The 27083-nt window shown below is 54.1% G+C and overlaps 1 protein-coding gene across 1 annotated transcript; it reads left to right on the forward strand.

The window, feature by feature from the left end:
- Positions 1-5783: 5783 nt before the first annotated feature.
- Positions 5784-21512, forward strand: ACE (angiotensin I converting enzyme). Its single transcript, XM_010724489.3, is given in 26 exon segments — positions 5784-6042; positions 8817-8984; positions 10075-10162; positions 10592-10735; positions 10968-11159; positions 11291-11388; positions 11653-11825; positions 12034-12257; positions 13858-14002; positions 14301-14399; positions 14629-14751; positions 15243-15454; positions 15821-15957; positions 16112-16270; positions 16675-16762; positions 16965-17108; positions 17398-17589; positions 17719-17816; positions 18070-18242; positions 18589-18755; positions 18758-18811; positions 19024-19168; positions 19369-19467; positions 19745-19867; positions 20382-20569; positions 20849-21512. Coding segments are annotated over 26 exon segments (3843 nt in total). The 5' UTR covers positions 5784-5829; the 3' UTR covers positions 21046-21512.
- Positions 21513-27083: the final 5571 nt, after the last annotated feature.

A 27083-nucleotide genomic window follows, 5' to 3' on the forward strand; every position in this document is an offset into this window, starting at 1 on the left:
CCCCCCCTCCATTAGCTTTGCTCTCTGAGTGCCTTCCACCATTCCCAGGACCCCTTCCCCACATGTTGCCCATCCAGGGGTCATCCTGGCAGGGCTGCAGCTCCCAATGGCAGATGGGGATAATGCTGGCTGGCATCCAGCTGGCAGGATCCTCTCCAGACCTTTGGTAAATCGTTTGGTAAATGGTTTACCAGAGCTAATCTCAGCCATAAAACCCATCATAAAGTGCAAACCTTTAGCAGCTGGGCTGCAGCTCGTGGCAGGGGTCAGCCGGGCTTTGGGGTAGAGCTGACAGAGGGTTTCCCCTTCTGTGGGTGGGCTGAGACCTTTGGAAAAGCCTTGAAGGGGATGAGAGTTGGGGCTTCCTTCGGGAGAAATGGCAAGATGGGAAGCTCCACCCTCCTGCTAAGAGCAGCAGTGTTTTAATGTGGAGTCATGGAATCACAGCGTGGTTGGCTTGGAGGGGACCTTCAAGCTGGGTGTCCCTCACCAAATCAAGGCCTTGGGCACCTCCAGGCAATGTAACAAAGCATCCTTATATGTGTTTATAGCCACACAGCAGCCCACAGCCCTACAGGGTTGGATGCACATGGTTGCTCACCCCATCCACACAATAGGAGCAAACCCGAGGCCATTGGTCCCTTGCACCCATCAGGCACTGGGGACACAGCAGTGGCAATGTGGGGACAGCTCAGCCCTGCCACCAGCCCTGCATGCTGTGCCCCACCAGCATTTTTTGGTAACAGGCTCTTTAATTAGCAACGTTGCCAGGGACATAACAGCTTTATTAAATCTGCCTGTAATGAAACCATCAGCACATTGCCAGGATGACACTGTCCCCAGCGGTTCCCTCTGTGGCCTGCAGCAGCTCTGGGCTCCTCCGGGGCTCCAAAGGACCACCAGAAGCCTCTCAGATCAATACCCCATGTCCTGCCCACCCACACCCCCCAGCTGCTGCCCCGTCTCCTCCCTCCACCTGAGATGATCCAATTACCATTTTGCTGATCTAACGCATCGCTGGTGTGTTGTTTCCTTTTTTTTTTCTCTCCCCTAAATCAACTTTTTATCGCTTAAGAAATGCTGGTGGGAAGGATGAGTCCCTGAGGAGCGGCTGCGGGAGCACAGCTGCCAAGATTGGCTTTGTCACTAAATGCAGTGGGAAAAATAATGCTATTTCAAGGGGATGATGGGTGCAGCTCAGGACTGATCACTTTGCAAATCCAATGGATTCGGGATCTGGGGCTTCAGAACCGCACCTAGCACGCAGAATCCCTGTCCTGAGTGCATCCATGACTGCCCCTACAACCCCCCAGTTTCTGAGGGTCCCATCGATTTCCATTGGGATTCAGCTTCCCCCACCCCTGGGCTCAGAGAGAAGGGCACAGGCACTCGTTTTATTCCCGGCAGCAATTAAACTGCCTTCTCCTCACTGGGAGCACAGTGCTGTGATAAGATCTGTGCAGCAGGCTCTCACACTCCATCTCTTTCAGAAGAGGCTGAAGGCTCGTTTATAGGGATTTTAATAGCTGCCTGGATAAACAGCAGCGATAACCCTCACTGGACTCATAGCAGGTGATTAATGCTCCCGCAGCAGTCACGCTCACTTGCCTTGTGGCTAGGATTGTTTTGTGTTATTAAGGAACACGGGGTAGGGAGGGGAAAAAAAATGTGGACTTTGCCACATTTTATTGGGTTGATGCATAGGTGTGGAGGGAACACAGAGATCTCCTCCATCACCTCACGCTTTGGTGCTCGGCCAATGGGGAATGGGGATGGAGGGTGAGGGATGAGGGGTGGAGGGTGAAGGATGGAGGATAAGAGATGAGTGATAGATGACAAGGGATGAGGGATGGATGACAACGGATGAGGAACACAGGACAACGGATGAGGGATGGAGGACAACGGATGAGGAACACAGCACAAGGGATGAGGGATGGATGAGTTCTGGCCCTCCGTTCTTGCCCTATAGTTCTTCCACTGGGCTGCCTGTTGGAGTCTAGTGTTGATGAGCAGCTCTCCCAAGATGCTGTCATCATCCATGGGCTTTCACACCCTCTGCATGCTGCCTTCTGGGGCAATGTCACAACCTCAGGATGCTGGTTCTGGTCCCAGCCCATGGGGTATAGCTGGAGGAGCTCCCACAGTGGAACCCACGTCTCCACCCCCTTCCCATCTCCACCCAGCCCCATCAGGCTGCTTGGTGCTGAACAGGCAGGGAAGCACGTGGTCTCGTTGGCGTCTCCTCTCGTGCCACCAGCCATAAATGTGTGTCCTCTGGCCAACACGAGACAGGAGGTGTTGTCAGAGGGCAGGGCTGAAATCTTGCTGATGTGGAGCATTTCTGCTGTGTTCAGCCTCAACAGATGCTGACTGTGCTCTTTTCGTGCTATGGAGTGGCTGTTATGACGACACAGCAAGCTCGCTGCCAAGCACCACACCCCAACCAGAGGAGAGGGGATGCTCTGGGTTTTAAATGGGTCTTTTAGCCTGGAAATGGCCAAAAAAAACCCTCAGTGGAAATAGTTTGCTGATGGCCAGCAGTGCTCTGGTCCTGCTAACCTGTCCCCAAGCCCAGGTGACTCATTGGGACTGTACAGTCTGAGCCATCCCATAATGCCAAGTGTGCTCAAATCCCTCTGGACCAGGATTGCAGTTACTGCTGCTCTTAGTTTGCATTGGCCACAGTACTTGTTTCAGTGGTTTGTCATCATTTTAGCACATGCAAGTCCAAAACAAACTGCAAAAAGTCTCATTGCCACATTTCTAATTTTGCAGGGTGATAAAACAGCTGTTGAGATGAAGAATTTGGAGCAGTGATGTTTTCCCTCTCCCTCACAGTGACGTCACAGCATCTGGGAAAGCAGCTTAGCGAATTATGCGCTCTCATAATTGATTGAATTCATCAGGAAATAAGGCAGCATCATTTAAAACCACGGTTCAAAGTGGGAGGAGGAATTCTCCTGATGAGGTTCTCACCAGCCATCGTGCCCACAAAACCACACCAGTGAGGGAAATTAACACACAAGGGTGCACATCCAAAATAAAGGTCTTTTTTAGGGGTCAACCCCGCAGCAAATCCATTCCCTCCTTTCCAGGAGCTGTGTGATTGCTCAAGGGGAGAGATGGATCAGATGGGGATTTTGAATGCTTTGAGAAATGTGATGGGAAAGCCAAAATGTGGATTTGAATGAAAGAAAAGGAAGAATGGCCAGGGTTGAAAGGGACCTCAAGGATCATGAGTCTCCAGCCCCCCTACTAGAGGCAGGGCCACCAACCTCCACATTTAATACTAGACCAGGCTGCCCAGAGCCCCATCCAATCTGGCCCTGAATACCTCCAGGGATGGGGCATCCACAACTTCTCTGGGCAGCTGTTCCAGCACCTAAAGATGGGATTAATCATCCCCAGATGGACACCATAGGGTGGGCTTACACCCATAGAAGTCCCCAGATCTTCCCATCCAGCACTGGGGATATCCCTAAATTCCTTCTTCTTCACACACCTCCCACCACACTGCTATCTCAGCTGATTCCTTCCAGATCTCCTAAGATTTTTGCTTTCAGATTCCTTATTTATTCCCAATCTGTGGGTCTCTGGGCCAGGAGCTCATTTCCCATCACTGCCCCTTTTTCCCCAGGGCCATGGGCTGGGAGGTTTGGTGAGTCGGGCAGCCAAAGAGTTTGTTAAAGAGGATGAAAGCAAACAGTGCTCCTTCCCCAGCAACATCCTGCCCTGGGCAATATGCTGCAGGGATATCTGAGATATGGGATGTCTGAGATTTGGGGATATCTGAAGTGTTCTGGTCCCATTTCCTCCGTCAGTCCCCAGAGCTTTGTGCTTGGTGCCAGGATCCACAGCCCCTCAGTGCACACACGTGTCCACACACACACGCTGCAGGCAGGGGGATGCTGCTGGTTGCAGCTGTTGATGGAAATGCAAGTGGATGGGAAGTGTCCTCCCAGCTGGAGCAGCTGCTGGGGACATGGCATCTCACCCAGGAGCCTACATCACCCCACAGCCCCGCAGCCGCTTGTGGTCCAGCATCCGTCTCCGTGGCAACACTTCGTGCACATCCTTCCATGTCCCTCTGGTGTGCATAGCACGCAGCCCAGGGTAACCCATACATGGAGTCCAAATGGGTCCCTTTATCCTCATCACCCACTCCAGCACCACCAGATTGCAATGGATGTGTGGGTCCATCTGCACCATGGCACCCTGGCAGTACAGAGGCACCAACTCGCATCTTTGGGCTCGTATCCATCCCGTTTGCTTTCCTGGATCACGGCCCCTTCCTCTGCCAGCACTGTCCCATGTCTGATCTCAGCTGGAAACCTTTAGGATGGGATGTCACTGAGCTTGGCAATGCAGCCACCCTGCTCAACGCATCGTCCCACAGCAGCAGCAGAGTTTGGAAGCAGGTACGTCAACCACAGAAATACCGTGAGCTCTTCCCTATGGAAAAAGGCTCCAAATTGCCCTTGTTGGGGTCACCACACCATGCAGAGGTTGCAGAGCCCATTTCAGCCCCAGTCCTGGCCCAGTGGCCGGGAAACCCCCCCCTCCCCCCGGCACAGATGGGAACAGGGGGTTGGCGCTCCTCAGGAAATCTGCATTCATTAGTGCTTGGTCATCAGCCAAATTGGAGCCAAACCAACCATTTTTCCAACTTCTCAGGGGAGTTTCTAGGGTCACGTGACTTACTGGGAGAGGGGATGGCAAAGGGGGGCAGGTGGGTGTCATGGTGTCCGGGCTGCAGGCATTGGGCACAGGACCAGTGTCAGCAATGAAGGTTTTGCGGATGCTTGCATCAGGATGTGGTGTGATTGGGAAACTGTGATTCTTGGAAGGGGTTTATTGATGTCAGCGGCTTACAGGCTCCTAAATCCCTTCTTTCTCTTCTGGAAGTAGCTCTCTGCATCTCACAGGAGCCATAGTGGGAGGATTTGTCCCCTCAGAGTCGTGATTTCCCCATTGGGTCGCTACAACTGTGCCCAGCACACAGTGGGGCCAACAGTCCAAGAGTTGCCCTGATCCCCTCCTTAAAAGCTCCCACTTCCATGGTGGGTGTCTGCTGCAACCCCACAGTGTGCTGATGTGTTCACTGTGACGTGTTCAGCCCAGGGCCTCAACCTGGGCACAGCTCCGAAGGCTGGGGCCAGACCCCAGGGAAAAGGGATTTATTTAATTAAAAAACAACAACATCAAAGAAACAAACAAAATAAAAACACGACACGAAACGAGCTATCAAGCCCATCAAAACTAGATTTGGTTTTCATTTGGAAAGAACTTTTTGTTACTCATTTGTCATCAGCTTAATTCCTCAAATCCAAACACTTTATGGGACGGGATGGGATTTCCTTCACGGTCAGAAGAAACACTGCTTTCCTCTGAAAAATGAGATTAGGCCCATGGGGAGCTGTGCCAAGAAGCTGTTGGTCAATCTGGGATGACCGTGTTGGGGTCCCTCGGTCACAGCTGTGGGAGGAGCCCGGGGACACAGCCCAGCGTGGGACAGACCCCGCAGCCGCCCACCCCACGCTGCCAGCCTTCCTCTCGCTTTATTTTCATCTCCACCCTTCCTCAATTCTTCTCCCTCTTCCCCCCCAACCTCTTCCCCTTCCCTTCGGCACGGCCGGGAGCCGAGGGGACTTTGCACCCCAAAGGCAGCGCTGTCACCCCGCTGCGGTGCAGCCCAAGGGCGAGCGCAAAAATGCTCGCTTCTTATCGGCGAAGGGAGGCAGGCACGGTGGGCAGGGTTAGCGCTGCCTTATAAGCAGGCAGCAGCGTCGGGAAGCTCCCTCGCAAGGCTCCAGCGCAGCTCCCACCACGATGCCCGCGGCTTTAGGGCTGCTGCTGCCGTGGCTGAGCCTGGTGGGTGCCCTGCAGCCGGGGCTGGAACCCCCCGAGTTCGACCCCACCGAGGCTGGGGCCGTTCTCTTCGCCGATGCCTACAACAGCACGGCGGAGATCGTCCTCTTCCAAAGCGTGTCTGCCAGCTGGAACTACAACACCAACCTGACGACCGCCAACGCTGCCCTGCAGGTGGGTGGTGGGATGGGGACAGCGGGGGTGGGTGCTGCTGGGGGGGGGAGGTCGGGGTTCACCTTCCTCTCCTTCCTCCCTGTAGGTTCCTTCCTAAGTGCCCCAAGGTGTTGGCACAGGGCTCGGACTCCCAGCCTGGGAATTGCAATGTTTTCCCCTCAAATTGTCCCTCTGGTGAGCCTCCAGCCCAACTGCCCCGGCCCCACGGCAGCCTGGGTTTATTTTTAGAGGTGTTCCCCCATTCCCAGCACTTTTCACTCCCCTGCTCCCCCCCTTCCCACACCGGGGTCAGGTGTCAAGTGTCCCTGGCCCTGCCCCCTCCGTGTCCCTGGCACTGTGCCTTGCCAGAGCCCTAAGTGTGAACACACCGCAGGGTGGCAGAGGGGCAACATTCTGTCATCCCCAACCCATGGGGACAAAGCTGGCTTTGGAGACACGCTCCAAATGTGGGAAATCTGACATCTGCCCAGTTGGTGTTGGCAGATCCCAGTGGGAAGCGATGCTGTGGGTTCCCTGCAGGTGTGGAAGGGGTTGGCATGGACTGGGGCTGGGACGTGGAGCTGCACAGCTGTTCCTGGCCCCTGTTCTGCTTGGACATTCCTCTAATGCTTGTTGGATGAGGGGAGCTGCTATGGCCACAGCACAGGGACACAGACACGGCATGGGGACACAACCACAGCGCTGTACGCAGCTCAGAGCTACATGTGCCACCCCACACAGCAAATTGGACACAGGGTCAGCACAACTCATTCATGACCAACTTGCATTTGGGGACCTGTGTGTCACCTCCATGCCCTAAGCACCATCACACAGCCCCAAGCCTGGCCAGCAGCCTGTGGGAAAGGGACACACATTGTGCGCTGCTTGTTGGTCCATGCAGGGCACAGCAGGGACAGGATGGGGACAAACACTGCCAGGGCTGCTGCCAGCTTGGCAGGACACCCCATGTTCTCCCTCCAGCCTTTTAGGGTGAGTTGAAGTGAGGTCTGGGTACACACAGACAACAGATGTTACAGTGGTCCCTGGGACCTCTGAGCACAGTGGTGCATCGCAGCCACACCAGGCAGTGGAGCTGGAGGCACCTCAGGGGCATCCCAGAGCAGCTTGTTCTCTTTCCCATATTAATAAATACCTAAGGATCACTCACTGTGCATTCACTGTGATGTCAGGGCTTCTTGAGCCAGTCCCACTCCCTTCCCAGCGGCTCCCGGATGGTTTTTTAGGATGAGAGGTGGGAGATGGAAAGAACTTTTCTGGCTGCTGTGCCCAAAATTTTGCCCCCTGTGGGAGATCTCCCAGCAGCTTGCAAAGCACCCAGCACACCGTTCGCCCGATCCCAATGCAGTGTTACCCCAGGCAGAGAGGGAGAGGAGGAGAGCCGGCCCCTGACATCAACCCATCAAAGAGAAAGCAGGGATGTGAGCTGCATGACTCAAAGACTGAGCACCAAAGGGTTAACGGGGTGTCCCAAAGGCTGAATCTGGGGGGGATTTGGTGAACCCTTGGGCCGGGTAATCTCTGCTCAGAGCTATAGCACAGAGGGACTGAGCCAGCTGTGTGCTCCCCCAGGACCTGGCAGCAGAGAGGTGGCCCAGGGGACACTGGGGAGCAGCAGCTCTCAGCCATGCAGGGATGGGCAGAGAGATCCTGGAAGGACAGAGGGGTCTGGGGCAGAGATGGCAGCCTCAGCTCACACCACCAGAGCTGTCAGGAGAATTTAGGGCATGATTGGTCTGACCAAACACAGGCGGTTGCTCAAGGAGAAGACAAAACACAGCTGGACTCTGCCTCCTGCATCTCCTGGCTCAGAAACAGAGTGCTGGAAGGGATCAGATCTCACTCATGAGCCTCCACACGTAGTGGGGACTCCCATGGGTGAAGAGCCCTTGCTGCAGGGTGTCCCTGGGGCTGCCAGTGTGATGTCCTTAGGGTGAGGCTGGAGGCACCAGGATGTCCCAAGGAGGGCTCCTGTGTTTGCTTCAGGCATCTCCCTCCCTGCCCCAGGCCACCTCCAGCCCCACTGCACTGCAACTCCTATCCCTGTAACTGCAACTCCCATCCTCCCGAGAGAATGTGGAGATTAAACTAAAACAAACCAGGCTTGTTGGGGCCAGGCTGGAAACACCACGAGTTAATGAGCTCCATAAATCATGCTGGGATGGCATAGGGCAGGTGTTCTGTATGTTCTTACTGCCCACTGCTCAGGCTGGGATTCTCCCCAAAAAATCAATGTTTGCATACCGGGTGTGTGGATGCTACTGCCTGCAATGAGCCTCTTCCCAAAACTGTGGCTGCTGGCTGCAGTTCCAGCTGCCTAAATAATTCCCACGGTGCAGGAGCTTCTGCTGTCCCATAGCCTGAGAAGGGAGGTTGGGGCTGGCAGAACTGGAGGCTGGAGATGGTGGGAGACTCAAAACTGAGTGCACCTCCAGGGGTTGCACCTCCAGGGGTTGCATCTCCAGGGCAAATGAGTACTCCTTTGCCAGCTGAAACCCAGGTGTGGGGCTCATAGGGCACAGAGCAGGGGTTGCCCACGTGGCGTGGACATCCTATCCCTGTGCCCCCATCCCAGCCAAGCTACAACATCGCCTCCAAAACAGGTCTCAAATGCCACCTCCTTGTCTGCAGCTTTGGATTCTGCTGGAAACTGCTGTCTCTTTCTATAAATGTCACTTGGGGATGTCTCTGTTTGTCCCCACATGTCCCGTGCCTTCTGGCTTGCACAAACCCTCGTGACACTGCATGCAGTGGCACATCCCCCCCTCTCCATGCAGGTCGAGGCATCGCTGGAGGAACAAAACTTCACAGAATTGTGGGGGAAGAAAGCCAAAGAGCTCTATGGCAACATGTGGAGCAATTTCAGTGACCCACAGCTGAAGAAAATCATCGGCTCCATCCAGACCCTGGGGCCCTCCAACCTGCCCCTGGACAAGCGGCAGCAGGTAGGTGATATGTTGGTGAAGCCCTGGAGATGCTTGCATGCTGCTAAATCCTCTGAAAGCCATTTTTCCCTGTGCATCCAGACCCCTCTGCTGGCCCTTCATTGTGTTTTGGAAGGATGATGTGAAGTGGGGAAGCGATGGAGGGGACAGATGGGATTTGTGGTTCCCCCTTGGGGATGCACGTGGCCGGTATCAGTCCCTAACATCAGCACAGAGCTACCTGTGAGGAGGAACCGGAGATTTCCTGCTTACACTGAGGGCTCTGGGTGTACCCTGGATACCATCCAACATATGCCCACAGCTGGAGGCCAGCTGGTTTGGCTGCCCCTGAGCACAGCCCAGCACTGGGTACATCAGGATGGCCTGAGATTTCCCCATAGTAATCCTGAGCTTGCAGGGTCTGGAGCTTAAATGCAAGTAAAATGCTCCAGGCTGCAATGTCTGTGCATGTCTGCTGGCTCTTGGGTTACCTCTCCACTGCAGCATAGCTCAGCTTGTGAGCTCCTCATAGGAGCACCATTGGCCCCGGTTCCTTCCTGGAAACCTATCCCTGATAACAGAGAGCATCACATCTCCCAACACACCATCTGCATTTCCCCCTGCTTGCACCCTCTGCCGTCATCCAGCACTGTCCCTTCCGCCCACCCCAAGCAGAGGAATGGGGGAGAGAGAGGGACGGAATTTCCTTCCCTGGGAATGAGCTCCCTGGGCACATTCCAGGAAACCTCCTGTCGCTATTGTTTGCTGTTATTGAAGTTTGGAGAAATAAATACCCTTCCCTCCTCCTGCTCCTTTTTAATTTTTCTTTTTTTTGCCCTCTCTGATAAACAGACTGTTCTATCTGATGAAGGGCACTATAAATAGCTGTGCTCCAGGACATGGAGGCTGTGCATGGGTTGTCTGTCCCAAAGAGCCTCTGCACAACGGGTGCAGAAATGATGCTCACCTCCCCCAAAATTGCGTTGTACAAACACACTGGGTCCTCTTCCGGACACACTCACGTGCTCCGGAGGTGGGAAGTCTTTGTAAATCCCTCCTGAACAGCCATTCCCACCCCCTTCCAGCCCTAATGCCTTTTCCCTCCCCACAGTACAACACCATCCTGAGCGACATGGACAAAATATACTCCACAGCCAAGGTGTGCCTTGACAATGGGACCTGCTGGGATCTGGAGCCAGGTACAGATCGTTCCCAACCCTGTCCCCTGCCTCCCAGTGACCACATCCAGTGTGCTCTGATCCTCAACAGGTCATAGTTGATAGGGTCCTGGTTCATGTTCATGGGGTTGGAGATGAAGAATGTTTTGAAGGATCTGGAGCACAAGTCTAGAGCACCAAGGCATGGTGGTGATGGGTTGATGGTTGGACTAGTTGATCTTAGAGATCTTTTTCAACCTCACAGATTCTACGAGTGGGCACAGTAGGAGTGGGTTGGTGGTTGGACTTGATGACCTTTGTAGTTCTTTCCAATCTTTATGGTTCTATGATTCTGTGTTCTGTGTCCGACGCAATGGTGATGGCACCTCACAGACCTGCTGTGGGACATGCCCTGCTTCTGCTCCTCCTTCCCACTGGGCTCTCATGTCCTGCTTGTCCCCTCTGTCCCAGACATCTCAGACATCATGGCCAGCTCCCGCAGCTACAAGAAGCTCCTCTACGCCTGGGAGGGTTGGCACAATGCTGCAGGCAACCCACTGCGTGCCAAGTACGAGGAGTTCGTGACGTTGAGCAACGAGGCGTATCAGATGGACGGTGCGAGCAGGATGGGGGATATGGGGTGGCCAGGGGTGGGAATCAGGGCAGTGTGGTGTCCCGCTCTCCCCATCCCAAATGCACAGAGCTTCCACTTCCCCCCTGCCCAGGTGTTGACACCTTGAGTTAGGAGTAAAATTCCCACTGATGCTCAACAGTCCCAGCTCTTGGGGCTGGATATAGGGGCAGCCCTTTGGGGTTAAAGCCAGGAGTCATCACTGCCTCCCTGCAGGATTTGAGGACACAGGCAGCTACTGGCGCTCCTGGTATGACTCCACCACCTTTGAGGATGACCTGGAGCATCTCTACAACCAGCTGGAGCCACTCTACCTCAACCTGCACGCTTTTGTCCGAAGAAAGCTCTATGATCGCTATGGCCCCAAATACATTAACTTGAAGGGCCCCATCCCTGCTCACCTCCTCGGTAAGGGCCAGGGGTGTTGGTGGGGCTGGAGAGCTGTAACAGGACTGGGGGGGGGGAGGTCCCAACTATTGTTGTGTTTCTCTTCCTCTTGTCCCATCTCTGTCTCCACTCCTGCTGTTTTCTGCTTTCAGGCAACATGTGGGCTCAGCAGTGGAATAATATCTATGATCTAATGGTCCCCTACCCTGATAAGCCTAACCTGGATGTCACAAGCACCATGGTGAATCAGGTACAGGGCTGAGGGACTTGTTAGTGGCACCAGTTGGAAAAAAAAAGGGGAGGTATTGTCCATAACATTGAGCCTATAGGGGTGGTTGCCCATATCCGCATATAGAACAGCAGAAAAGCCATTTTGGGGGAGGGTTAGGGACACAGGAATGATTCCGCTTCCCCTCCAGCAATGGTCAAAGAGGCAGCAGATGAGAAAAGGGCTGGTGATGCAGTGGGACCAGTTCTGGGGTCTATATTTATACCATCCCACATGTCCTACCAGGGCTGGAATGCCACCCACATGTTCCGGGTCTCGGAGGAGTTCTTCACTTCCCTGGGACTGCTGGAAATGCCACCTGAGTTCTGGGACAAGTCCATGCTGGAGAAGCCAGCAGATGGCCGGGAAGTGGTGTGTCATGCCTCAGCGTGGGACTTCTACAACCGCAAGGACTTCAGGTGTGTGGGTCATGCAGGGGGATCTGCATCCCATCTCGGTGGGATAAGTTTTCAAGGTACCACAGTGCTCTGCTTTCCCATTCACTGATTTTGTATTTTCCACATGGAGTTCTGCCACCCTATTAGGGACCCTGAGGTCCTGTCGAGTGGTGCATGGGCAGGGCAGGAGCCCTCACCCAGCTCAGGTAATGCTGCTTTCACCCAACAGGATCAAGCAGTGCACAACAGTGACCATGGAGCAGCTGTTCACAGTGCACCACGAGATGGGCCACGTGCAGTACTACCTGCAGTACAAGGACCAGCCTGTCTCCTTCCGTGGTGGGGCCAACCCTGGCTTCCATGAGGCCATTGGTGATGTCATGTCCCTGTCCGTCTCCACCCCCAGCCACCTCCAGAAAATTGGGCTCCTCAGCAGTGCTGTCGAGGATGAAGGTACGGCAGGTGTTCTGCAGATCTGGAGGGTTCAAACACTGCCTGTGGCACCAGAAATGGAGGGGGTGTACCATGGTAGGCTGCGGTCTGGCAACACAGCCCAGAGAAGGAAAAGCCCCATGCCTTTTACTCATGCTTATTTACAAGCACAGACCCTTCTTTTCTCTGTGGATCCATGCATGGATCCCTTCTTGGCTCCCTAGACAGCCCCTTCTTGACTCATGACTACATGGACATTTCCTGCTTGTCTCCATCAACAACCCCTACTTGACTCATCAAATTATAGAATGGCCTGAGTTGAAAAGGACCACAAAGCTCATCTAGTTCCAACCCCCTGCTGTGTGCAGGTCACCAACCAGCAGCCCAGGCTGCCCAGAGCCACATCCAGCCTGGCCTTGAATGCCTGCAGGGATGGGGCATCCACAACCTCCTTGGGCAACCTGTTCCAGTGCCTCACCACCCTCTGAGTTCATTCTTTTCACCACCAAAAGCAGCAGTGATGCTCCCCAGAGCCTGTCCATTCCCTTTCCCAGCAGTCCCAAACCTGACAGCAGCATCTCTGTGCTTTATCAGCATCAGTCGTTCTGGTGTTTCCCCTCCCCTCATCAAGAAGCTCCCAGGAGCCCCCTGAGCAGCTCTGCAGAGGTAGCACTGAGCTCTCACGTGCTCAGTCACGAGAGCAGTTGGCGGATGACACGTCTGCCTGCCAGGCAGTGCAGCAGAGGAGGACTTGTCGCTGCAGGACACTGCCTAGCTTGGCAAGGATCTCCTCCCTGCAGCCACCTCTCAGCCAACACGTCAAAGCAGATGGCAGCAGAGCAAACAGAGTGTTCACAGCCTCCTGCCGCAGGCGGCTGCTTTGAAGAGGAGAGATGGTCCCGGGTCCTCCTGCCTTGTCATTAAATCCACTTCATGACAAGGAAGCCATCACAGCACACAAGGGCCGGTGCTGTACAAGCAGCATGGAGCAGATGGTCCCTGCCTCCAGGCATCGCTGTCTGACTAACAGGTCCTTGGCTGCCACGCCAGCACTGCGATGGTAGCCAGCAGCCCTTCAGAGCACTGCTGCCAACCCTTCCCGACCCCTCAGCTTCAGCTGGCTCTCCAGCTGGTCCTTCTTCAACCTGCTTTGCAGGGTTTCCCCAGAGAGCAGAGGAAAGCAGATGTCACCACCCGCTGTGCTTCCCATGGAATGGTGGTTACTGTCCCAGTTTTGACTCCAGTTCTGGATCCAAACTGTAGCATTGTTTGTTGTGCCATATCAGCCCTGGGGAGCAAACCCCTTTCAGCCTAAAGACCCTATAGAGTGAACGTGTGCATTAGAGTTACCCTCATCAAAGACATTTTCATGCTGAGAGCCAGGCTGAGGGCAAGGGAACACTGGGTTTGTCACTTCCAAGTTGCCCCAGGCAGGAGCTGCAGCTAGAAAAAGCCTCCTCTGCCCCATGCAAGCTTCGCTAGAGAGCAAAATTACAAGTTGAAATGCTGTTCCAACTGCTCATCCAGCTCTCCTCACCCTGTTGGCAACAAGAAGTCTGGTGACCTTAGTGCTATCCACCCAGGCTCCTTCCCTGCCCCATCCAGGCTCTGTTTCCTGCAGAGAGCAACATCAACTACCTGCTGAAGATGGCTTTGGAGAAGATTGCCTTCCTGCCCTTTGGCTACCTCATCGACCAGTGGCGCTGGAATGTGTTCAATGGCCGCACACCCCCGAGCCGTTACAACTACGACTGGTGGTACCTGAGGTAGGGATGGTCAGTGAGGGTGGATGCATGCATGGAGGCTGAGGATGTGCAGGGAGGGAAAAAATGGCAGTGGGATGGATGGATGGATGGATGGATGGATGGATGGATGGATGGATGGGTGGATGGATGGATGGATGGGTGGATGGATGGATGGATGGGTGGATGGGTTGAGGAACGGAAATACAGGAAAGGACACAACTCAGCTCTCTTTAGCACTGTGTCTTCTTTTCCTGTTCCCTCCCTTGGTTCATCTGGCTTCCTCTTTCCAGTTTGTATTCTCGTTCTCTGTTGTCTACAGAACCAAATACCAGGGTATTTGTGCTCCAGTTTCGAGGAATGAAAGCAACTTTGACCCCGGAGCAAAGTACCACATCCCTGGGAACACCCCTTACATCAGGTAGAGGAGGTGCTGGGAAGGGGATGAGGGTTTGTGGGGGGTGCAGGGACCCCAACTCTTCAGATAGAGACCGGGATGCATTGCTCCTGCTCGAGACACAGAGAACATCCAATAGTTGGGAGCAAAAACAGAGGGGAGCAGACGTGTGGCAAGGTGCCTTCAGCCATGCCCTGGGATACATCTGCTTCCCTTTGTCCCCAGTGCTCACCTTCACGGGCTTCCTCGGCAGGTACTTTGTGAGTTTCATCCTCCAGTTCCAGTTTCACAAGGCGCTGTGCCAGGCGGCCAACCACACCGGTCCCCTGCACACCTGTGACATCTACATGTCCAAAGAGGCTGGAGCCAAACTCAGGTGGGGACAGAGGAGGGTCGGGACAATCGCCACGGGCAGATGTGTGCGTGGAAGCTGATGGTGTGCAAGGAAGAAAGGAAGGAAAGAAGAAAGGAAGGAAGGAAAAAGTGGCCATGGAGATGGCTGGAGAAATAGCTTTGCAGATGGATGGATGGATAGATGGAAATTCATGGAAGCACTGGGGTGGGGTGAGTGGTCCTCACCAGAGTCCTGCTATTATCCCCATCACTAGCTCCACTCAGACAAGAGGTCACTGAAGCATGTTTGGTTCCCATTGACTCCCTGGGTGTTAATGAATGCATGAGAATGTGATGGAGAGTTTTCAGCCCCCAAGCACAGAATAGCTGGGGGGCTTCAGTGGCAGTTTTCCAGGTTTGTCTCCCTCTCAGGAACAGTATCTTCAGCCCTTGTGGTGCTGAGATTCCACCACTGCTTTTTTCCCATTCATGCCCTGGTCTCATGCCAACTCCTACTGTCCCACTTCATTGCAGGGAGGTGTTGAAGGCTGGATCTTCCAAGTCATGGCAGGAAATCCTGTTCAACCTCACTGGCACGGATAAGATGGATGCTGGGGCGCTCCTGGAGTATTTCAGCCCTGTCACCACCTGGTTGCAGGAGCAGAACAACAAGACCAACGAGGTGCTGGGCTGGCCTGAGTTTGACTGGCGTCCCCCTGTCCCCGAAGGCTACCCTGAAGGCATCGGTAAGGCTGGGACTGGGAGAAGCCAAGAGAAATCACTAAATCCTAGGCAAGACAAGGGGGTTTCTGCAGCAGATAAGTGGGGCCTCCATACCAGGAAAAAGAGAAATACTCAGCCTAAGGATGTTGTTTCCTGGGTGGTTTCGTATTCCATTGAAGCAGGTGCCATTCGCCTGCCCAAGTGGGTCTAGAGTGTGTATTTTGTCCTGATATCCCACCCCCTGTCCCATGGGACACTTGCATCTTCAGCCTGCTCCCAGGTTGTGGCATCCTTCAGTAGACCTGCAGCTGTGGAAAAGGTTCAGCCATGGGGAGATGCTCTTGTAAACAGGATTTCCTCTCTCTTCCCTCGTTTATGTCTTCCTCTAGATAAAATAGTAGATGAAGCACAAGCTAAAGAGTTCTTGTCCGAGTACAACAGCACGGCTGAGGTGGTGTGGAATGCTTACACTGAGGCATCTTGGGACTACAACACCAACATCACTGACCACAACAGGGAAGTCATGGTATGGAAACAACCCTGGGATTGTATGGGGAAGAACATGTGGGAAGCCATGGGGATGCTGGCAGTTGTGGCACAGCAGGCGGTGTTTCTGGTAACGGCCTGTCTCAGGGATCTCCCTCAGGTAACTTCTCTCCTGTCTCCTCCTGTTCTTACAGCTGGAGAAGAACTTGGCCATGTCCAAGCACACCATTGAGTATGGCATGAGAGCCAGGCAGTTCGACCCCTCGGACTTCCAGGACGAAACTGTCACCCGCATCCTCAATAAGTTGAGTGTTCTTGAGAGGGCAGCCCTGCCAGAGGATGAGCTGATGGAGGTGAGCTGCAAGGGGACAGAACAGGTGTGGGTGTCCTTTGCCACTGTTTTGTGTGAAGACACAGGCTTCTCCCAGATTTTAGGAAGTAACACTGGGCAGCTGCCCCTGCCATTGCAGAAAGTGGTGGTTTGAGACCTGCTACACAAAGGAAAGGTCCTTGCCTCCAGGGTTTCCCACTCAAATATTGTCTATGCCATCCTGCAGTGGGGTCCAGCTGCTTGGATGACAACAGCACCTTGTGTGCTGGCCCAACACTTTCCATACTGACTCAACTTCTGGGCTCACACAACCTTCCAGGACAGTGTGGAAGGGGGCAGAAGGAAACACCCAGGGGCTGTGTTATTCCCCAGGAGCAGGAGCAGGAGCAAGGATAAGAAACTCACATAATGCGATCTCCTTTGCAGTACAACACCCTCCTCTCAGAAATGGAGACCACATACAGCGTAGCCAAGGTCTGCAGGGAGAACAACACCTGCCACCCCTTGGATCCTGGTAAGAGCTGGCAGGGAGTTCAGTGGTTCTTCTGCAGCAGCTCCAGGAAGGAGGGATTCTTCACAGGGGCACAGAGAAGGGTCATGAAGGGGCCCTTCCACCCTCTCTGCGACGTCCCCTGGGCAGTGCATTGGGTCTAGCATCATTGCAGCAGGCCAACCCACGCAACACCATCAGTCTGCCTTCATTGCTCTCTCTTCAGACCTCACGGACATCCTGGCTACCTCACGGGACTATAACGAGCTCCTCTTTGCCTGGAAGGGCTGGCGGGATGCTTCTGGGGCGAAAATCAAGGACAAATACAAGAGATACGTGGAACTGAGCAACAAGGCAGCTGTGCTGAATGGTCAGTGTCCTGCTCCTTCAGACACCCACCATCACCTTGGAACCCTGTGGTTTCGTATCCATTGAAGCAGGTGCCATTCGCCTGCCCAAGTGGGTCTAGAGTGTGTATTTTGTCCTGATATCCCACCCCCTTCCCAGGAGGGAATTCCCAGCAGGAATCGTCCAGATCAGAGCCAACATCTTAGAGGTCCCACCAATTCTCATTGAGTCCTCTGTCTCACTGAGGAAACCTGGGGCCCAAGACTTGCCCAAGAAGGGAATTGACAGCTTCTGTTCTTACCCTACCACAGGATACACAGACAATGGGGCTTACTGGAGATCCCTGTATGAGACACCCACCTTTGAGGAAGATCTGGAGAGGCTGTACCTGCAGCTGCAGCCCCTATACCTCAACCTGCATGCCTACGTACGTCGAGCCCTGTACAACAAATATGGAGCAGAGCACATAAGCCTGAGGGGTCCCATTCCTGCTCACTTGCTGGGTAAGGGCTTTGCTGGGCAGAGTTGTGTTTCCCAGCAGGAAGATTGCTACTACCCCAATCCTGTGCACAAGTTGAGAGTAACCGGTTGCCTTTTCTCTCCTCTCCATGTCTCCCTCCTGCACTTCCCAGGCAACATGTGGGCCCAGTCATGGTCCAACATCTTCGACTTGGTGATGCCCTTCCCAGATGCCACCAAGGTGGATGCCACTCCAGCCATGAAACAACAGGTCAGTGCTTTCACAGCTTGAACTGCCCCTTGGGAGCCAACACCAACATTGCTAAATGCTTTGATGCTACCAAAAACTTCTATGAAACACCTCTGTTCTTTCCCCATCTGGATGTACCACAGGCGGGATCCAGCTCTAATTGCCATCTACAGATCTCCCTTCCCCAGAAGGACAAAACTGTCCCCAGCCTTACTCCAGCAACCCCAGGAGTCTCCACTGCCCCTCACCAAACCCTCTGTCTGCTTCTCCCCAGGGCTGGACGCCCAAGATGATGTTTGAGGAGTCAGACCGTTTCTTTACCTCCCTGGGCCTCATCCCCATGCCGCAGGAGTTCTGGGACAAGTCCATGATTGAGAAGCCAGCAGATGGGCGGGAGGTGGTGTGTCATGCCTCAGCCTGGGACTTCTACAACCGCAAGGACTTCAGGTAGGATGAGGGCACACAGACCCACTGGTAATCAAGATGCTGGCATTGCTGGTAGGAGCCCCCGCGGCAGACGGAGGGCAAACCACACCTACCCCGACTTGTCCTGGAGATGAAAAAGGCAATGAATACCAGCAGGGAATGGGCAGGGGCAGCAGGAAGGCAGGAAGATGGCCAGAGACCAATCCCGTGGAGCAAGACCAGCCCAGGCTGGCATCAGACCTGGGGAGGGGAGACATGGAAAGAGACCAAAGAGAAAATTAGCTTAATGGGGTATGGTCTTTCCTGAAGACTTTCACCCCTCAACACTGCCCTCTGTTCTCTCCCCCTCCCACTTATTCTCATCCAGGATCAAGCAGTGCACCGTGGTGAACATGGATGACCTAATCACAGTGCACCATGAGATGGGCCATGTGCAGTACTTCCTGCAGTACATGGACCAGCCCATCTCCTTCCGTGATGGAGCCAACCCTGGCTTCCACGAGGCCATCGGGGATGTTATGGCCTTGTCTGTTTCCACCCGAAACACCTGCACAGCATCAACCTGCTGGACCAAGTGACAGAAAATGAAGGTGAGCTGGCATGGGAACACTCACACAGCACAGAGCTTGGGGAGGCAGCTGGAAATGTCAGGGAAGAAGATATCAGGGACATGCATGGTGTCTGAGTATCAGTGGAAGGGACAAGATCCAACAGGGGCACTCTGCTGTTGGGTGGAATGATCCATACAGGGTGGAGAGGTGGCTGTAGTACTGCCTTGTTCACATCTTCCCACCCTGGGCAGAAAGTGACATCAACTACCTGATGAGCATCGCCCTGGACAAAATTGCCTTCCTGCCTTTTGGATACCTCATGGACCAGTGGCGCTGGAAGGTGTTTGATGGGCGGATCAAGGAGGATGAGTACAACCAGCAGTGGTGGAACCTCAGGTATGCTCACGTTCAGAACCTCTCTTTGGTGCTTGGCCATCACTCCTCTTTGTGTTTTCTCCATGTGGCCCAGTTGACTGCAGTGGGGACATGATGGGATACATAACCCCTCATCCTGTCCTCACAACCCTCCATAACCCCTTCCAGTTAAGCCCACCTTCTCCTCCCCAAGCTGGTCTAATTCTCCCTCTCTGACCCAGGCTGAAGTACCAGGGCTTGTGTTCACCAGTACCAAGGTCTGAAGATGACTTTGACCCAGGGGCAAAGTTTCACATCCCTGCCAACGTCCCCTACATCAGGTGAGGAAGCAGAGTTTGGTCAGGGGGCACCTCTTGGATAAATGAGCCCATGCAGAAGCTGGATTTGGGAACTCTCCAACAAGGATGGGCTCATCCCTCCAAGTAGCCATAAGCACATGTTAAAAGGAAAAATGGCATCACCAGATTGGGCCAAATTGATGCAGGTGGAGCTTCAAAGCCAGTAACGCTTCTCCAAGCTGAGATTCTGCAGGAGGGGGGAGAACATTCAGCTCCCTTCACAGCCACTAGCAGAGTCTGTCCCCATGTAACCCTCCAGGTACTTTGTCAGCTTCGTCATCCAGTTCCAGTTCCACGAGGCGCTCTGCAAAGCAGCTGGGCACACGGGACCCCTGCACACATGTGACATCTACCAGTCCAAGGAGGCCGGGAAGCTGCTGGGGTAGGTGTATGGGCAGAGTCTTTATGTCCAAGTACCTTAAAGTCAAACCATGGCTCAGGAAGACAGGAGGCAATGCAGCTCCTGGTGCCCCATCCCTTCCTTGTTCCAGCCACATCCCTGTCCCTGGGCTGTGGGACCCTGGACGCTGCAGCTGTGATTGCAAAAGCAGCCACTAGATGGTAGCTGGGACCCTGGCAGGGGGGAAGGCTCACTTCTCCTCCTCCTCCTCTTCCTCCCCCGCAGCCCACCCGTTCCTTAGTGAAAACAGCCCCCTCGCTTCAAGGAAAGTGCCTGCAAAATTAACCCTTTCAACCCATAAAGTGAACTGCATCAGGCTGAATTCACTGGAGGGTTTTATTCCAACATCCTACATGAAAACCTCTCTCTGTGCTCGCAGCCCTGTGGGTGTCAGAAGGCATAGACTGTGCCCCAGGGCTGCTGGCACCAAGAACCCCAAGCACTGGGGAAGATGAGGGCCATGAGGAATCCATGGATCCAATTTCTCCCCCCACAGAGATGCCATGAAGCTGGGTTTCAGCAAGCCATGGCCTGAAGCCATGCAGCTCATCACGGGACAGCCCAACATGTCAGCAGAGGCCCTGATGAGCTACTTTGAGCCCCTCATGACATGGCTGGTGAAGGAGAACACAAAGAACGGGGAGGTGCTGGGCTGGCCCGACTACAGCTGGACTCCTTACGCAGGTACAGGTGGAAATGGGCTGGACATGGTCCACGGTGGGGGCAGATTTTGGTCCTCACCAGGGTGGGGATGCAGTTCATGGTAGGCGTGTAGCTGCTCCAGTGCTCCTTGGCCACCCCAATAACCACAGGGGATTTGGATGCCTCTCATTGATTTCACAGCAAGCTGAGTCTCAAGCAGACAAGTCACTCAAGAGCCCGGCCACGGGAGGGCAGGTGACCCACTGCACCCATCCCAGAGCCACTAGCACCAACCATATCCCTCCTTTCTCTATTTTCCAGCCACCGAATTGCACGCTGCCACTGACACAACTGATTTTCTGGGCATGTCTGTCGGCACCAAACAAGCCACTGCGGGCGCCTGGGTCCTGCTGGCACTGGCACTTGTCTTCCTGATCGTCTCCATTTTCTTGGGTGTCAAGTTGTTCTCATCAAGGAGAAAGGCCTTCAAATCCAGCTCGGAAATGGAACTGAAATAAGGCAGCCACAGACGGGGGAGCGCAGACAGGGTGCGAGCGCGGGCACTTGGGCAGCTGGTGGCAATGCTGAGGGCACTTCTGCCCACGAAGCCATGGGTTTCCACAGCCCAGGACTCCTGTCTCCAATCAGGTTGGACATTTTTTTTTCCACTATGCAAGAGCCAAAGCAGAAAAGAGCTATTTATTTGCCAACATCTGCATAAAAGGAAGAGAAATTCAGGCACCGGCAGGCACGGAGCCATCAGGGACTGCTGCTGTGCCCAGGGGGGAGTGAATCCAGCGTGAACCCCCACCACCCATCTCCAGCCCCTGTGCCAGGATGGGCAAAGCCATGGGGGCTCCAAGTGACAGAGGGCAGGCTTGGGAGGGACAGAGCATGCTTCTGACCTCTGCCCATCCCTGGTTTGCACACTGCTGGGCTGTTCATTTGCATGGATGAGAAATAAACCCATGTCTTGTCACCCCCAGTGCAGCAGCTCGACTCTTTCTTGGGGGTGGGGTATCTCAGTGGGATGCTCCAGCACTGAATGACGTGCACTTATGTAAGAGCCAGGGGGGGCTCTGAGGTCAGCGGTCGCCGCCCGCTCTCCAGCTCCGATTATCTTGGGATCAGCAGTGCTTGAGGCTTTTTTTTTTCACCCCCATCTTTCTTCTGCTTCTGTAAATAAAACTTCGTATTTGTTCTGCAGTGATTAGGTGCAAAACTAATCCCAGGCCAGGGATTATTGCAGCCTTAAAGAGCTGCGGTCTGCTGCAGCCCCAAGCAGGAGGGGAAATAAGGGGATGTAGGATGGATCCTGCTGTCTCTCCCATCTGATTGCCTCCACCCTCAGCCATCCCTTACATCGGGAAACTGAGACCCCAGAGGCACCCAAGCAGAAGGCAGATGCCTGCCCAGTCATGCTCAGGTTTGTTGTTGTTTGCTTCCAACCCTCCTCCATCCATGCACAGTACAGCCGCAGGGAGGGGCCCCCACCAGTTTCTTCTCTTCCCACCATATTCCCTGGGCTGGGAAAGCAGCTGCCCAAACACCCAAGCACACCCACCCCAAAGCAGCTGCCCTGTGCCCCAGCACACTGAGCACTGTCCTTACCCCCCATCCCAGCTCACAGAACAAAGACTTTATGTCATGTCCCACTGCAGGGTGAGAGCTGGTGTGAAGCCAAGCTTGTTTCCAGCCTCGTAGGACAGGCTGATGCAGGTGTGCTCCATCAAGCTCAGCTCATTGCTGGTAATTTTGAGCCCTGTGGCTCCTTTCTGCACAGTTAATGAAGGAATGAGGTCTCCAAGGTCAACAAGGTCCTGCCAGCATCATGAGAATTGTTTTATGGAGAGAAAAAGAGCCTCACTGAACACTGTCATTCAGGGACTGCAATACAAGCTCAGCCCCAAGTCAACATCAGAAGATTCACAAGGAGCTGAATGTCCTGGAAGAGGACATTGGACAATGCCACAGTGGTGGGTGATGAGTGCACTGAGCTGTGGTCTCCTGGTCAGAGAGGTTACACAAGACAAAGATTCACCCAGGAGATGGAGGAGGACACCACGTTACCGTCATCACAGGTCCAGGATTTAACCACACAGTAGGACAGAACACCAAGTTGCTCCCAACCCAGCTGACAGCAAAGCAAAGTTCCCAACCTGAGCTTAAATGAAGTGGCTGAGCCGTGGGTGGGAGAACAGGTGAAGTTTTCAGAGCAATCAATAATTGCTGATGCCCTCAGGGCTCTGCTAAACCATCACCGATGTTCTACAGGATACCTTTAAAAGGAGGATGATTTCCCTTCCCTATTGTGATAACATCTGGAGAGATTTTGCTGCCTTCTGGCTTCTGCATCATGCTTCCTGCTGAAATTAGGAGGCTTGGCAAAATTGCTCCCTAGGAAATAAAAATAAATAGAAAAGACTGGGGAAAAAGAAGAGATTTCCCTCCCAGTTCACATCGCTCCTCTGAGGGGAGCTCAGAAAGCATCACCCCACACCTGAGGGCTGTGCTGGGGATGTGTGTGCATAAAGCTCGCATAGGGCAAATCTGCCTTAAAAACCCCACAAATCAAAAGCAAGAATCACGCTGAGTTCCCTTTTCCATCTCAAAGACCCTTTGGGCACAGCAAAAAAAAAAAAGAAAAATTCATTTTCCAATGTTTTTGTGCTTATTATCCACACTCAGCTGCAGGAAGGTGACTGCCGGGGGGACCCCACATCCCTGGTGCTGGAGGAGGCCCGGCCAGACCAGGTCTATTCTTAGCTGGTGGGTGGCCAGGCAGGGCGTGCAGGGCTGCGTTCCTCACATTCCCCTTCCCCGGGGACAAGGAGCGCCTGGAAACACGCAGCAGCAGTTTGGCAGCACCCTGCACCCAGGGGCCAGCAGCAGGGGCCACCCCGAGCAGGGGGTGTCAATAGGGGTATATGGAACAAGGTTAGGGTCACCGGGCCCCTTATCCCAGGAGCCTCACACCCCCCATTTCCCCTCCATCAGCCCCTGGGCAGGGACAGGCTGCTTTACCCAGGGTGATCCCTATGAATGTCCCCCCAGCTCTGTGCTGTTGCTTTCTGTCCTTGTCCCCCCTGGGCAGTGGCAGTGCCACTCCTGCTTCCTTGGGGTGTACCAGAAGTGGGACCCCAAGAAGTCACCTCATCCTCATGCCCACCATTCAGTGCACATGGGACAAAGGGGACCATCCCCAATCCTCCTGCTTGAGCCAGTAGTTTCCCCACAGAGCAGGGAAGGAATTTCCATGAACTAGAGGTGATGACAGAGCATGTCACCAAGCCCAAGCATTCAGCTCTCCTCTCCCTCAGCCAAGGAGGATTCCAGCCAAGCAGACTCACTGCAGCCACCAACAGTCACCTCCCAGAAGCTGTGACGTGTAGCCACATCCTGCCCTTACCTGGACATCCCTGCAGCACTGCCTTGAGTTATTGCAGCCTGCTGCTCACCCCATCCATCCTTCTGCTGCCCACATCCACTCTCCTGCTGACCCCATCCATCCTCCTGTTAGCCCCATCCATCCTCCTACTCACCCCATCCATCCCCTGCTCACTCCATCCATCCTCCCAGTCCCAAGAACAAGGGGAGAGCCATGATCCTGCTCTGTGCCTCAGTTTTTCCCTCTGTGCAGAGTGCACATGAAGAATGGCGGTGAATTGAGCATGTCACATCCTGGAGCTGAGCTTCCATGGCTTTTTCTGCTGCTTCCACATGAGAATTGGCCTCTGCTGGGGAACAACCCCCATGACCTGGCTTAATGTCACCAAGTCCTACCCAGGTTTCCAGCCTCCTCTCCCCTGTCCATCCCTGGAGCACCTCCCAGCAGCCGAGGGCACAAACACTACCAGACAGGCAGGATGCCTGTGCCAATTCGGAGACAGCCCTGCTGGCTGCCAGCAGTCCTATCTTTCTGTCCTCAGCCTCACTCTCTAGCTGTGTTTGCAGCCCAGCTCTAATTACAGCAATGTGGAGGAACACCAGCTCACAGTTGGCAAACATTTCTCCCGGCAGGCGTCAGCCGGCAGCTGCAGCGTTGGGATTTGGGTGGTTGCCCATCCTCACCGAGCCCTGTGTCCCCATCCTGCCACTCCATACCCAATCCTATTCCCCCGACCTGATGCCTGCCCTGTGGCTGCAGGTGTGTTATACTTCCCTGCACAGTGCAAATATTTTATTTCCTGGTGTTATCCTGCAGAGTCCCGCAGCTCGCTGCCTGCCGGGCAAACCAAACATGCCCTGATTGAACCCAGACTCTGCAGGAACAGATGGTTCGATGGGGATTGCTGGTGCAGGACCAGGAGGGGAGGGCACCCAGCACCTGGTCTTCCCAGGAAATTGGGAAGTTTCCCATTGATTTCTTGGGGTGTGGGAAGGAAGGAAAGAAGGGGAAAGGAATAAAACCTCAAAAATGCTGTCTGAGGAGGAGGAAGGAACTGAGTGAAGGAGGAGGAGGAGAAGAGCAGAGCAGGGAGAGAGGATTAATGCTCAGTTGAATTAGAGGGAGCCCTTCAGCTGCCTTGAACAGCAGGATAATTTGCCCAGAGACCCCAGTTCTTCCTATTTGGGATAGAATGTAAGCTCAGGATTAACTGCAAACATATGTTTAAGTCCCAGAGAAGCCCAGGGAATTGAAAGAAGCCTGGGCATAAAGCACTCCTGAGGGCATGGACTCACTGCCTCATGCATGAACTGGTTTTGCTGGGGTGATATGGGAGACTGGGAGAGCCATGGGGGCAACGGGAGAATCGTGGGGCAATGGGAGAGCCAGTGGGGGATTAGGAGAGCCATGAGGTCACTGGAAAGGTCATAGGGGCAATGGAAGAGCCATGAGTGCGCTGGTAGAGCCAGTTGGGGAATGAGAGAGCCATAGTGGACTCTGAGAGAGCCAATGGGGGACTAGTAGAGGGAGCAGGCAGAGCCATGGGGGCACTGGAAGAGCCAATGGGAGACTGGGATACACATCAGTGCACTGGGAGAGACATTGTGGGCAATGGGAGAGCCAACTGGGGATTGGGAGAGCTATGGGAAGCACTGAGAGAGCCATGGGGGCATTGAGAGGCCCTTGGAGCTCAGTCGGAAATAACCTGAGAGAGAATGACAGGATGCATCTCCAGCTGCAAGGGCTGAACGAGGAAGAGGTTTAGTAGACGGATCTTTCATCAGATGAGATCTCCTGGCCAGAGAAACGAGGACTGAAGAGGCTCCACCTGACATGGCCAGAGGGAAACAAGGCTTCCCTGGGTGCACCATAGACACCAATCTGAGAGAGGGGTTGGGGGTCAGTCCTGGGCTCCCTCCCATGTCCAAAGCCCTCCTAGTGCCCCCAGTCTCCCCTGTGTGCACTTGCTCACTTCTGGGGAGGGCTGGAAGCTGACACGTGCCCACATCATCGGGCACATCCACATCCACGTGATGTGTCCACAAACAGTCCGGGCTGATTTATGGGATGAGAGGAGGGCAGGAGACCAACCTTAAATCCTGACTGCCTGGTGATTAATAGTCAGAATTATGATCATATTAGCCATAAAAATAATAGTTTTCTTTCCCTTGCAGAACCGGTCACCCAGGAATCTCAAAGCAGTTTCATAAGGCTGAGTGACCGACGTCCCTATTTTCTAGTGAGGAAATTGCAGCACAGAGCTGTCTCCCTCGAGTCACCCAGTATATCAACAAGAAAACAGAGGAGGCAGGAGCCTGGACTCTGTGTCCCTCTCCCTCCCCCATGCTATTAAGCTGCATCTCTGTAATATAGAGCAAAATATCCTCCACGACTCGCAGTAAATCATGGCAGAGGCAGTGTGCAGAGTGGATGGGGGGGAAGATAATGGGTTTTTCACCCTCTTCAACAATGGAATAAGTTTTTCACTGCTGGGGGAAGGCTGACTTCTGTGACAGACAGAGATAAAAGCAGCAGCAGTGCTCTGCAATGGGCTTTCAGGTCTCCTGGCTGTACCCACCCACTTGCACTGCTGGCCAGGGGACAAGAGGCGGCTCTGGTGGGCACTGCTGTGGGTCAAGTGCTCCATGGCAGCCACCCAGTCCTCGTGAGTATTCCTGAGGTGCTCTGGAATATTAATTGAAAATCCCAGCAAAATACTCCTGCTGATGATAATGGACCATAATCCTCTTAGACCAATTTCATGCCTGAAAAATTGTGCATAGCAAAATAATAATAAAAAGCCCCTCAGTGGACACTGCTCTTAGTAATGGGCTCAGGAGAAGAGGGCTGGCCTGGGGGGATTGCTCAGAAAGGGAAGGGAGGTGGTCCTCTTAGCCTTCATTACATACAGAGAGGTGGGCAGGAGAAGTGCTGATCTCTGGGATACGTCTGAACATCAGCTCTGGTAGGGCAGCGTGGGACTGAAACCCTTTGTCCCTCCTGGGTACCCACCGGGACCCCACTGAGCTCATGGGGCTGGATGACCTGGGGCCCAAGTGTGGCTCACGAAACCTCCTGAATCTCCCACATCCCACGGAGCTCCCCGTGCTCCTCGTGTCCCCCAGAGATCCTCCATGCCCACAGAGCCCCGTACCGGGCCGGGGTCCG

The sequence above is a fragment of the Meleagris gallopavo genome, chromosome 29, assembly GCF_000146605.3.
Source record: "Meleagris gallopavo isolate NT-WF06-2002-E0010 breed Aviagen turkey brand Nicholas breeding stock chromosome 29, Turkey_5.1, whole genome shotgun sequence".
In the NCBI taxonomy this organism is placed as follows: domain Eukaryota; kingdom Metazoa; phylum Chordata; class Aves; order Galliformes; family Phasianidae; genus Meleagris; species Meleagris gallopavo.